Genomic DNA, 12,245 nt, shown 5'->3' with positions numbered 1-12,245 from the left:
ACTGAGATTACTAAATTTCTCTAACTAGTTTTAAAAAGGTAATCACAGATTTATATAGGCAGAAGCATACATAATAGTTCTACAGTATATAGTTCATAAGCAGTAAACAATGTAACTTATTTAGTCTTCATACCATAACATGTATAGCTGTTAAAGAACACTGCACATTTTTATACTGCAAGAAAGTTGATATGAAATGTATTGCTCAAATCATGATTTAATAAAGGGGAACATGGATAGGCAATAATGGATAGCCATTTTCTCCCTATTATAAAGTTAATTAGCCATATTTCCTATTCCAAGAAGAATAGAGTTGACACATTCCCCATCTAATATTTTGTTGATATATGATTACTTTTTAAAAAGTGATCTAAGAAGCAAGATAGCAAACACTTTATTCATTGGTTCTAACAAAGTAATGGAAGCTAACTTTCAAGCGCTAAATACAGCAAAACCATGCTGCCTGGAAGTGAGGGTGTTAAGATCTGGAACACACAGAGACAGTTTTTTGTAGTTTTCTCTAACATCTGCTCTGTTATATACACTAGTGGTACCCATCATTTCTATAAAATTCATGAAAAAGAAGAGATGGATATGTAAAATTCATGTCTGCAGTGTCGTAGCTGTGCTGGTCCCAGGATATTAAAGAGACAAGATGGGTGAGTTAATATCTTTTACTGTACCAACTTCTGTTGGTGAAAGAGACAAGCTTTCGAGCTACACAAAGCTCTTCATATTTTTCATTTATTTCAATTGCACAGCAATCAAAATAGTGTAAATACCAAAACATGATAGGAACAATGCATGTCAGAAACCTGAGAGAAATTTTAACAAAAGGAATTTTAAAAACATTGAAGAAGCTCTACGCAGACTTTGAAAGTAGAGCCCTATTCACAAAAAGTTATATAAAAACATAGGGTTAGAAGGGACCGCAAGGGTCACCTAGTCTAACCCCCTGCTAAAATGCAGGATTTGTTGTGTCTAAACCATATAAGAGAGTGGATGAAAAAAAGGTGGAAATATTCCCAAAACACAAAAATTAGAATGATGACACAAAGGGATTAACTTTATTGTTATAAATTAGAAAATGAAATCAGGGAAAGTGATTCTGGGCCAAATTCTACCCTGCCTTACACACGTGGCCCGTCCACTGAACTCTTCAGGATGCATGAGGTATAAAATCAGAATATGGTCCTCTGCCCTTAGATTCCTTTCTATTTTTAAAATAGAACATAGTCCTCTTAACTTTGCCTGATATGCAGTCCTTCACATTGGTCACTGAAGGAACACTAACAGGACAAAAACATTTACGTTTTTTAATTGCTACTATGCAACCAACACCACCTTTGATTATTAAACTTCAATCCTTTTAAAACCTCACGCTACTTCATACTATTTGTTTACTTTCTGAATTTCACTTTGGAAACTGCTCTTACACTCAGATGTGTGCGCAGACCTTTAAACCTAAAGCATAGGCCTGGCTTGACATGAGTAAGTAAATGTAGGTAGGCCTCATTTTTTGGTAGACAGAATTAGGGAGGGGACTAGATCAGAAGGCTGAAAACAGAATGTTTGTGCCAAGATAAGTAAATAGGTCACTAAGCAAACAGATAATGTCTGAGCTAGCTAAGATGGGGGGGCGGAGGGAGAGGGAACCATTTACTAAGTCCAAGAACATGGACAGCAAGTGGACAGAGAATGTTGTATAGTGATTGGTTCCTGTAAAATAACCAAACCAGTCCCAAAACATGTAATGCAATGTATAGTGAATGTGAGTGTAATGTGTATATAAATGAAAGATTTCTGTGTAACCTTGGATGTGTATTATGTCTGGTACCCACCCACTATGCTTGAGCCTGTTCAATTCAAGAGTAGCTTGATTGTATGCCAATAAAGAAACCTCAGTGACAAGTTCGGAGTTGAGCTGAGTGGATAAGGTCTTGGAGGCTACTGAGTGGATAAGCTGTCAGAAGCCACCCCAACACTAAGCAGAGCCCTGATTAACTTACTCGGGCTCCGGAGTTTATGGACTTCGTTGCCGGATCAAGATCTCAGTTGAGCACTAAAAGTAAACTAGCCTTATTTTTGTGTCTAGCCAGGTTTATTTTGGGATTCTCGCGGATTAGCAAAATGCAGAAAGATTTTAAGTGCAAACAATGCAGGGGAATATTTAGATCTAAATAAAAAAATGTAATCTGAAATATTAAACCCATAAAAAGCATGTATATAATAATGTGTTTTTAAAAATCTCCTATAAAGATTAAAATTTTTGCCTAAAAGGACCCATTGGGAAGTTTAAAAAACAGAATTGAAATGTACTGAACCAGAACACTCTCAAGAAAGATACCTCAAGGATTTCTTCATACTTTTTTACAGTTCTTTTTAGATCGTCATCTTTTTCAGCAATTTTTCTATGCAACTGTGTTGTCTCTGCATGATGGGTTTCTATCAGTTCAGTTTCCACATCCTGGGCTTTACCTGTTTTTTTAAAAAAGTCAAGAAATATCACAACTGATTAGGTAGCTATATTTTACCAAATAAAAAACAACATCACATTATGAACAGGATTAAAAAGTAAGATTTGAAGACACTTCTATAAAGGTGTATGAGAAAAAAAATCTTTCAAGAGGCAAAATCAAGCATGAATCAAACAATTCATGCTATACATGATCTAAAAGTAGTGGTGTCTCTCTTTTTCAGCCTGAGGGCCGAACAGATTTCAAGAAGATGAAAGGTCACAATACTTAGCAGCAGATTCAAAGCTACCATACTATGTAGGCTTTTATCCCATGCACACGGACATAGTAACTGACTGCCTTACAGTTGTGCATTAAGCAACGTGACTAATATCTGCTGCATGTTTGTTCTCTCATCCCTGGAGTGTTTGTTTTGAAAGAGGATTTTTTTTTAAATATATACATGTATTTATGTTAAAGAAGGCAAAGTCAAAGAAGTGTGCTTTGCATTTCAATAAAAAGGCAGTGAGGTTTGTGATGGTCCTCAGGAAGTTCATTCCACAGTTCAGGACTGGCCCCGAGAAAGTTGTCTCACACAGATGAATTTTACCTTTGTTAAAGAGTTCCTCTGTTCCAGGGAATGAAGTCGTTGACATGCTCTTCATCCCAGGGCTTTAGGTGGTCTCCCAGGACCCAGCCATGGAGAGCCTTGAAGATAAGGACTGAGACCTTGAACTTGACTTGATATTCTATGGGAAGTCAGCATAGCGAGCAGAGGACAGGTTTGTTGTGCTCGCAGTAGCCTGTATTGCTGAGAAGCGCTGCAGTATTCTGTACTAGTTGGGAGTTTCCTAAGCACTGCAGTCTTTGTGCCCAGGTATATCCGATTGTTCTAGTCCAGCCAAGAGGTGATGAAGGCAAGAATAACTGAGGCCAGGTCTTTATCCACCAGGATGGAACAGATTTTCCTAGCCAACCAGAGATGGTCAAAAGTGTTACCCACAAATGCTGCTATACAAGACCTTACCATCAGCAAAGAATCCAGAAGCACTCCTAAACTAAAGACTCAGTTGACCAATTGTGAGTGTGTACCTTCAACCAAAGGAGACTGCACCGTAGCTGCAAACTCTTCAAAATACTCTTCAAACTCTTCAAAATACCAGCCTCACTGATGTCTTGCTTGGATTCAGCTTCAGCCAGTTGTTCTACATTCATGCGCTATCTTGCCCAAACACTGGATCATCTTGGTGGTAGTGGTATGGCCAAATGTGGTGAAGGATAGATAGAGCTGCATGACTCACCTACTGAGTGCTGGCATTTGAGTCCACTTTGTATGACCAGTTCAACTTGTGGGTGCATGTAGATGTTGAAAAGGACTAGAGAGACAACTGATCCTTCTGAGACTCCATAAGTGAATGATCTAGTGATGGAGGTGGAGTTTCCCATCATTACTTGTTGGGTGTGTCCCTCTAGGGATACACCCAACCATTTTAGCATATTACTCTGGACCCTTGCCACCTCTCTTGGATAGGACTGCAGTATCTCACGGTCAACAGTGCTGAATGCTAGAGAGAGGTACAAGAGGATAAGAACAAAGGTCTGCCCTCTATCCATTGACAGGATATCATCCATGAGTGCCACTGTAGCAGTTTTAGTTCCATGTCCTGGCCTGAATCTAGATGCCTTATTCTGCCAGCATGAGGGAGCAGAAAACACCTGCAATTCCCTGTCTCAATTCCCCAGGTACAAGGGCATCTCTAGCAAGCACAGAGCCAGAATAGCCAGTTCCTATGCTTCCCTCTCCCCTCACAGTTTTAGGCACAGGGGCAGGCAAGGTGTAGATGAAGAAGCATGTTGTGCTCCAGCTATTCCCAGCTGGCATGTGATCCTTTTGGGACCATTTTCAGCTGGCACAAGTTAGACTGACTCTCAGTGCTAAAAGCTGCAGGGTGAATTTCCAATTCATAATCAAATATACATTTTCTTAATCAATTGCCATCAAAGGCTACAGTCAGACACCCTGGTCTAATGCTTGTTATAAGTTTGTTGTGCTGAAAACACAAGTTTTAAAATGCAAACTCAACAATCAAATACAATTACTGTACTTTGACTTTCATCTCATTTAACAGGATACAAATCATCTCACATACCTACAATTTACCTGTAGAAATTCCCAAAAAGGTAGTTAACTATGCACAAGTCAGGTGTCTTATACACTGGCAGGTGCAGAAGTCCACAGCAATAGCTAGGGAACCCAATCTCTGGGTATAAGAAAGAACAGCTGCAAAAGCACAAAATTTCCAGTGTACATCTTATAAGCTTTACAATTGCTCCCTAGGCAAGAATAATATTCCCCACTGCAGAAGCAGGTTTTTTTCCTGACCTGGTTTTCAGCTCTCTAGGCAGGGCTAACTTCACACAACAATGGCTACTACTCAGATCTGTGACTCTTCCTCCTCTATGGCTAGGTCTACACTACCCGCCTGAATCGGCGGGTAGAAATCGACCTCTCGGGGATCGATTTATCGCGTCCTGTCGGGACGCGACAATCGATCCCCTAATCGACGCTCTTATTCCACCAGCGGAGGTGGGAGTAAGCGCCGTCGACAGGAAGCTGCGGAGGTCGATTTTGCCACGGTCCTCACAGCGGGGTAAGTCGGCTGCGATATGTCGAATTCAGCTACGCTATTCACGTAGCTGAATTTGCGTATCTTAAATCGACTCCCCCCTGTAGTGTAGATGTAGCCTATGATACCCATATGAAACTGACCCTACGAAAGTTAACCTGAAATGTTGACAATTTTTATTTGTAACAGACAACAAAACAACAAATCCAGATTACAACAACAACATTTCACTTACTGATTGTTTCATGTACAGCTGTTTCCAATTCCCTTTCCTTTTGAGCCAGCTGAGTATTAAACTCCCTCATCAACTGCTTTAAGGTGGAGTTGTGCTTTAGTTCAATATCTTCCTGTTCAATTCTGTACAACAGAACAAAAAAAGTCAAGAAATTCATTACTGATCTGAGGCGTATAAAGGAAAGACCAAAAGTAGTTTAGAGTTTCTCCAAGACTCTTACTTAAGCATGGTTTTGAATTGAGGGGAAGGTTGGCACTGGGATTAATTCCCTGGGGCCCAGGGAGGCTATTTGCTCCTTTCCTATAGGATGCACCTGGAAGGCTCAGGTGTTTTGCCAAAATGGAAGAGACCAATAAAAATGTGCCCTGGGACTTTTGCTCAGGGAAGATCAAGACAGGAATGCTCTGCATGTAGACAGTGTTATTAGACAAAACCTGGGTTGAGAAACTGTTAGCGCTCTCAACAGTATACCATGTTTTTATGACACACAAGTGCACACACACAAACACAGAAGTTTTGGGTTTTTTTTTAAATCAGCTTGTACCTCTTTCTTTGAAGTCCACTGCCTGAATTCTCAACTGGATTTTGGGTACAACCTGAGGCACCTTAAAGGTGGGCAACCTTTCAGAAGGTAGATGAAGCATCCAAAAATCACATTACTTTTGCAAATTTAGGCCCATAGTTGTACTCTGCCTAAATCTTCTTAAGTATCACGTTTTCTTAATATCCTTTCCCCATTCTCCATTTTGAGGAAATTAAAACTGTGTGTATATTTTAAGCTGTGTATTGAGAGGTACTTGTTACTCCTGGGGGAATTCTGCACTATTGCACGCATGCATAATTAATGAGCTCTGCAGATTTCTATTTTTGTGTGCAGAAAAAAACTTCTGCCAAAATGTTGGTGTAGTTCCACCTTTTTCCCCACCAGAGGGCAATGTGGTGACAGAGCAAAGCTGCAGCTCCCCACCAGCGAGGGAAGAGAGAGAGCTGCCTTTGCAGGAGACAGGGCTATGGGGAGACAGTGTGGGGCTGCTGGGAGGGTCAGACAGGGGGCTCATAAAGGCTAGTGGGGGAGGACAGACTGGGGCAGGGGCTGAATGGGAGTGGAGGCACAGGGCCACAGGGGTAAAGGAGGTGCAGAGACACATGGGGACGAGGCTGCAGAGCTACACAGCTGGGTGGGAGCACAGAGACACCTGGTGATGAGGTAAGGGATGCAGAGCTACATAGGGATAGGGGAGTGGCTGGGTGAGGGCACATGGGGACAGGGGCAGATGTGCCTGACTGAATGGGAGAGGCTAGGGGGTCAGCCAAGGTCTGCATGGGGGAAGCTCCCTAACATCCCTCCCCACACCCCTAAAAAACCCGTTCCATACTTTTCCCACCGACACCCAACAACCCTTGAAGTTCACACCCAGGCTCCTTCCTAGCAATTTACTTCCCTCTCCCTCAGCTCCTCCACCATCCCTGACTCTCCAAAGCCTTTGCACTGCTTCTGAGGGGTGCAAGAAATAGTTTGTATTGTAGTTTAAATTAATTATTACTCGTAGTTCTGTATTAATATACCTAGTAGGGAATCTATTTGTCAAAAAACATTTCCCGAATCTTTTTTGGTGTCTATATTGTTACAGACATACTTGCTGACAGGTATTTTGAAATAAATGACCAAAAATAACTGAAACTGGTGTAATTATATTGTGTTATTTTGAAAAAATAAAATATGCAGAATTTTAAAATACTGTGTGCAGAATTTTTATTTTTTTGTTGGAGAATTCCACCAGGAGTAAGTTGTATAGGAAAGCTGCAAAAAACATCACTGACCCCAAACCAAGAGTGATATATATTGTTTTGCAAATTACTGTACTTTTCTTTGGTTTACGAACTAAAACTTATTTTTCACTTGTTTGTGAAGGATTACTTTCAAGTGCTTTATTTTTTTTTTAAATAAATCCTTAGTAAAATATTAATCTCTATTGTATTGGTATAAAATAAGCTTAAAAATATATGTATTCATCTTCAGGTTAAAGTAACTAAAGATCACTTTTTAAAAAAAAAAATAGTTTAATGGACTAAGGAATATAGAAGATACCTGATTTTCTGTTCCATTTCGTCTAAAGATTCCTTCTTCATTATTTCTAGTTCCTGCTGATGCTCCTTCCGCAAAGTACGCAAATCCTTCTGCACCTTGCTTATTTCTTTGCGCAGTTTTTGCTTCTCTCTCTCAGCCTCCTCCAGTTTAGCTTGCAAGTCCTTTTGCTGAGTCTGCATATCACCAAGTAATTTCTGCAGCTCCAAATCAGATTTAGTCTTTTCTTCTGCATTTTCTTCAAAAACTTTCAGCTGGCTATTTCTTTCACCCAACTGTTGCTGGAGCCCTTGCAATTTTTCTTCATATTTCAAAGTTACCTCTGCCATCTCAACCTTCCATGCTTCTTTCTTCTTTATTGTATCATCCTCCAACTCTCTTATCTTCTGCTCCAAAGACTGACTCACTTTATCCTTTTCTTGAAACTGTTTCTGGAAGTCCCCAATCACATTTTCCATATCATGATGTTTTTGTACTTGGGCTTTTAATTCTTCTCTGATACTTGCTAAGTCATCACCATCTTTTGTGTGTTGATCCAGCAACAAAGAATATTTCTTATTTTTTTCTTCTATTTCTTTCTGGAGCCTTTCAATCACAGCTTGTTCTTCTTTTAGATTTTTCTCAGTACGTTCCAATTTTTTTAAGAGTTCCTCCTGTTGGCTTTTCATTTTTAGCTTAGAGTCATTACTTTCTTGTTGCTCGTTCTCATACTTCTGCAATAATCCATCCTTATCTATTAAGTCTTTTTGTATTGCACTTATTTTCTCTTCATACATCTGTCGTACGTTCTCTAGCACACTGGCTTTTTCTTGCTCTATGGAAGCTTTTACATTTTCTACTTTTTGCATCATTTCTCTTTCCAAGTCTGCTGAATCTCTTATTAATCTATTTTTTTCTTCTAAATCCATAATTTTGGCCTCTTTTTCCTGCATTTTTTGTTCTAAATCTTTTAACTGATTTTCCATAGCTAGCTTAAACTGTTGTTCCTTTCCTTCCATTTGAGAGGTAAACTGCTTCTTAACGGAAGCTATTTTTTGTTCCGCCTTTTTTTTCAGGTCTGCTAATTTAGTAGTGTTTTCTGCAATCATCCTATCTTCCAGCACCTTCAACTCTTCTTCTTTGCTTTTCATCACTGCAGTTTTCATTTGTTCAAATTCTCTCTGCTTTGTATCGAGTTCAGCTTTCATTGAATCCATTTGCTTTTCAAGACTTAGCACTTTTTCTTCAGCCTCCTTGAACCTGTTGTCCTTTTCGACAACTACAACCTCAGCTTGCTGAAGTTGCAGAACAAGCTCTTTTTGCTCAGTCTCTCTTCGCTGGTTGTGCCTTTTAAGTTCTTCCATTAAAGAATCATTTTCCGCTGTTTTCCGAGCAATGTGTTCCTCTAGCTCAGCAATTCTCGCTGTTTGGATTTTTAACTCTGCAGTTAATTTTCCTTCTTGCTTTTCCCTTCTCCTCTGCTTTTGTTCCATTACATCTTTCAAACTATCTAAATTCCTGCTTTGCTTATCCAACTCCTCCTTAAGTTGATTTATCTCTTCATCCTTTCCACCAACTTGGATATTATTTAATTCAAGCTTGCTTTGTAATTCTTTAATAGTATTGTGATTCTGGGTAAACCTTAACTGTGCCTTTTTCTTCCATTCTGACAGTTTGTTCATCCAGTGGTCTACCTGCTCCAAAGCGGATGCTTTTTCTTGACTCAGTGACTCAACCCTGGAAGATAATTCCTGCACCTGATTCAATAATTGCAGTTGATCCTCTTGGTGTTGCTTGCTTAACAAAGATAGGGCTGCTTCTTTTTCTGTTAAACCTATGCTGTTTTCAAGTTTGACATTTAGTTCATTCACAAGCTTGTTGAGAGCACAGATCTCAGATTCTTTTTCCTTAAGCTCCTCTCTCATTGAAGTCACAACATTAATATTTTCAGATAACTCTTTCCGTAACTGTGTGATACAAGTTTCCTTCTCTGTTGCAGCCTGTTGCTGATGCCCGCCTTCTTTTTGTAACAGCTCCTTTTCTGTTACAAGTCTTTCAATGTCAGCTTTCATGAGTATAAGAACATTTTCCTTATCTTGTAACTGTTGTGTTGACTCCTGCAAAGAGCTACTTACTGTAGTATGATGTTCTGTTATTTGTCTAAGCTGTGTTTCTAGTTCAGGAATTTTACAGTTTTTAATTAATATTGCTTTTTTAATTTTTGTAGTTTGATGTTGACAATGTGCAATTCTGGAGATTACTAAATTAATTTTTTCAGTACATTTTTCAATTACTTCATTGGTTTTAGTTTTCAATAAAATGTCAGCTTCCTTCCAGTAAATATCCAGCTGTGCTGCTAGTTCGCTTGACAACCTCTCAAATTCAATTTGTTTTTGCTGACTCGCCAAATGTTTATCCTCTAGTTTTTTCTCATAATCCTCACGTTCTTTACAATGTGAGGATTCTAGAATTTGGAGTTTTTCATCAGATGTTTTCAACATATCTGTCAGTTCCGTAACTTTTATCTTCTGTTTTTCTTCCATTATTTTCTGCTCCCTGAGCTGTTCCTGTAATACAGCCTGGTCCTTCAGAGACTGACTGAGGTCATCTTCTAGTTTTTCAAGTTGTGCTTTGAGATCAGTTTCACTTTGTGACAAGCTGTTCACCTGTGCCAATAACTGCTTTAGTTGTTCTTGCAATTCATTCCAAGATCCGTCTCTCTTCACTTGTTCTTCCTTCAGCCGGGTGATCTCTATGTTAGTCCCCTCTTTCTCAGCACTGAAGGTGTCTAGCTTCTGCTTCAGGTCTTCAACTTCCTTCTCTTTTTTATGTAGTTCCATTTCGTGCTTTTCCTTGAGCTCTTCAACCTGCTGATCTAGTTTCTTCCCCCATGTTTGTTCAACTTCTTCTAGTTCCCGCCTATGAGCTTCTGCAAGACTTTCCAGCTGCTCCTTCTGGTTCATTTCCAGTTTTGACACAGCATCATTTATTCCAGCTGAGCTGGCATGTGCCATTTCCAGCATTTTTGCATTGAAATGTTTCTCTTTCTGACTGAACTCCAACTGCTTGTTTTCAAATTCTTTTTTCAATTTAGCTTCTTGTTCTGAAAGTTTCTTCTTGAACATTTCTTGCATCTCTTTTGCTTTTTGTTTGATTTTTTCCATCTTTGTTCCCTGATGTTTTAAATTATTTTCATATTCAACTTGTAAAGCACTAATTCTCTCCTCTTTGACTGATAATTTCTGTTTGAGCTCTTCCACTTGTTGATTCTGCTGCTTTTTTAGTTGTTCAAGTTGATTTTCCTTCTCAACCACATCTCTCTTTGCCTGATCAGTCTCTGTACCGAGATCTTTCAGTTGAGATTCATACTGTTGCTTTAGAGAGGTTATTTTCTGCATATTTTCACTGCTCTGCTCTTCCAGCTGCTGCCTCAAGTCACGTACCTGGGATACGTAAGAGTCTAATTCAGTCCTAACTTCATTCAGCTGTGATTCAGCTCTTACAATCTGTTCTTTAAGATGTGATTTTTCAGCTTCCATATTTGTCAACTTTTGTTGCAGCTCTGTTAACTGTCCTTCATAAACCCTTGCCTGCTCACTGGAATTATTTTGGTGTGACTGGCAGAGGTCTCCTAGTTTAGCAGACACTTGCTTAAGTTCAGCTTCAGATATTTCAAGTGATTCCTTTAGTTTATGTTCTTGTGCTTTTAATTCCTCCAGATGTTTTTCTTTTTCTTCCAACTGTACCTTGAGTTGGTTAGTTTCTTCTGTGCGTGCCTTCTCAATTCCTTGGACAGATATGTCATGCTCTTTAACCATCAAGTCAATTTTTTCCTGGTACTGGTTTCTCTGTTGTTCCAGTTTTGCCTCAGACTCCTGCTTTATTTTATCTACATCATCTTTCAATACAAAGTGCTCTTGTTCTAGGTCATGACGTATTTTTAGTGTTTCTGATAACTCGAAAGATAATGCTTCTAGCTCTGTTTGTTTCACATCAAGCTTTTCTAATGTTTTTGCATTCATCTCTTCTATGTGTGCACGGAAAACTGTCTCTTTTTCTTTCAACATTATATCCATTTCTTGCTCATGTTTCTCTCTCAATTTCTCTATTGTGGACTGATGCTGTTGCTTTAAAATTTGAAGTTTTTCTGTCCAAAGTGCTTCCTCCTGCTGCTTCACATTTTCTAGCTCTTCCCTGTGCTTTTCAACCATTACAGTGATTTCTTTATTATACTTGTTTTTTTCAGACTCTATCAAAGTACTTAGTTCCTCCAATTGTCTTTTGTCATCTTGTGAATACTTTGCAAGGGAACTTTCCAATTCCAGAATTCTCTGTTGAAAGAAGATTTTTAAAAGTGGTATGAATAAACAATTTTTAATATAAAGAATTGTAATGCCAGCTTAATTATTTACCAGATTCAAATTCTACAAATTCCAACTGTAGCCCACTTAAAATAATAATAATAATAATCAACAATACATTAAAACAAACAATCAATTTGTTTTATGTAAGCCATTTATTGTATTGTCATTTGTTATTAATTTTGTTTCCACTAAGTTATATGGTAATAATAAAATAAAAGAAGACCTTCTATTTCACTTATATTAAAAATTTAGATGTGATAACTTCTTTGAAAGGTTTTAAAATAATTTAATAAATACATGAGGTAATTCATCACAACTGCTCTGAGCTTCAGAGGCTGATGGCTCTGGTTCCAGTAGTTTGAGTGTCGACAGGTGCGCAGTAGTCTTCGCACACATCTGCTAACGTACCTTATTCCTGGCCTTTACACTGTTGATACTGTAATACTAGACCTGCTTTGAGCAGAAACCCCCAATCTAGAAAAATTCTGTAGTGGTTTA

The 12,245-nt window shown here is 38.7% G+C and overlaps 1 protein-coding gene across 11 annotated transcripts in view; it reads right to left on the bottom strand.

Moving 5' to 3' along the window:
- The window catches only part of GOLGA4 (golgin A4), a 169,387-nt gene that overhangs the window by 45,117 nt on the left and 112,025 nt on the right, over positions 1-12,245 (bottom strand). For all 11 annotated transcript variants that reach the window (XR_010598388.1, XR_006176855.2, XM_065583691.1 and 8 more), the window contains 3 exons: positions 7,408-11,714; positions 5,319-5,440; positions 2,348-2,478 (listed from right to left, as the gene is read on the bottom strand). Coding sequence is in view for 9 of the 11 variants with exons in the window: in XM_065583691.1 (XP_065439763.1) it covers positions 2,348-2,478; positions 5,319-5,440; positions 7,408-11,714 (4,560 nt within the window). In the remaining 2 variants the exon portion in view is untranslated. The remainder of the gene's footprint in view (positions 1-2,347; positions 2,479-5,318; positions 5,441-7,407; positions 11,715-12,245) is intronic.

The sequence above is a fragment of the Chrysemys picta genome, chromosome 2 (assembly GCF_011386835.1).
Source record: "Chrysemys picta bellii isolate R12L10 chromosome 2, ASM1138683v2, whole genome shotgun sequence".
In the NCBI taxonomy this organism is placed as follows: Eukaryota; Metazoa; Chordata; order Testudines; family Emydidae; genus Chrysemys; species Chrysemys picta.
Note: the sequence above shows the minus strand (reverse complement) of the source record. Positions and strands in the feature narration are given on the sequence as shown.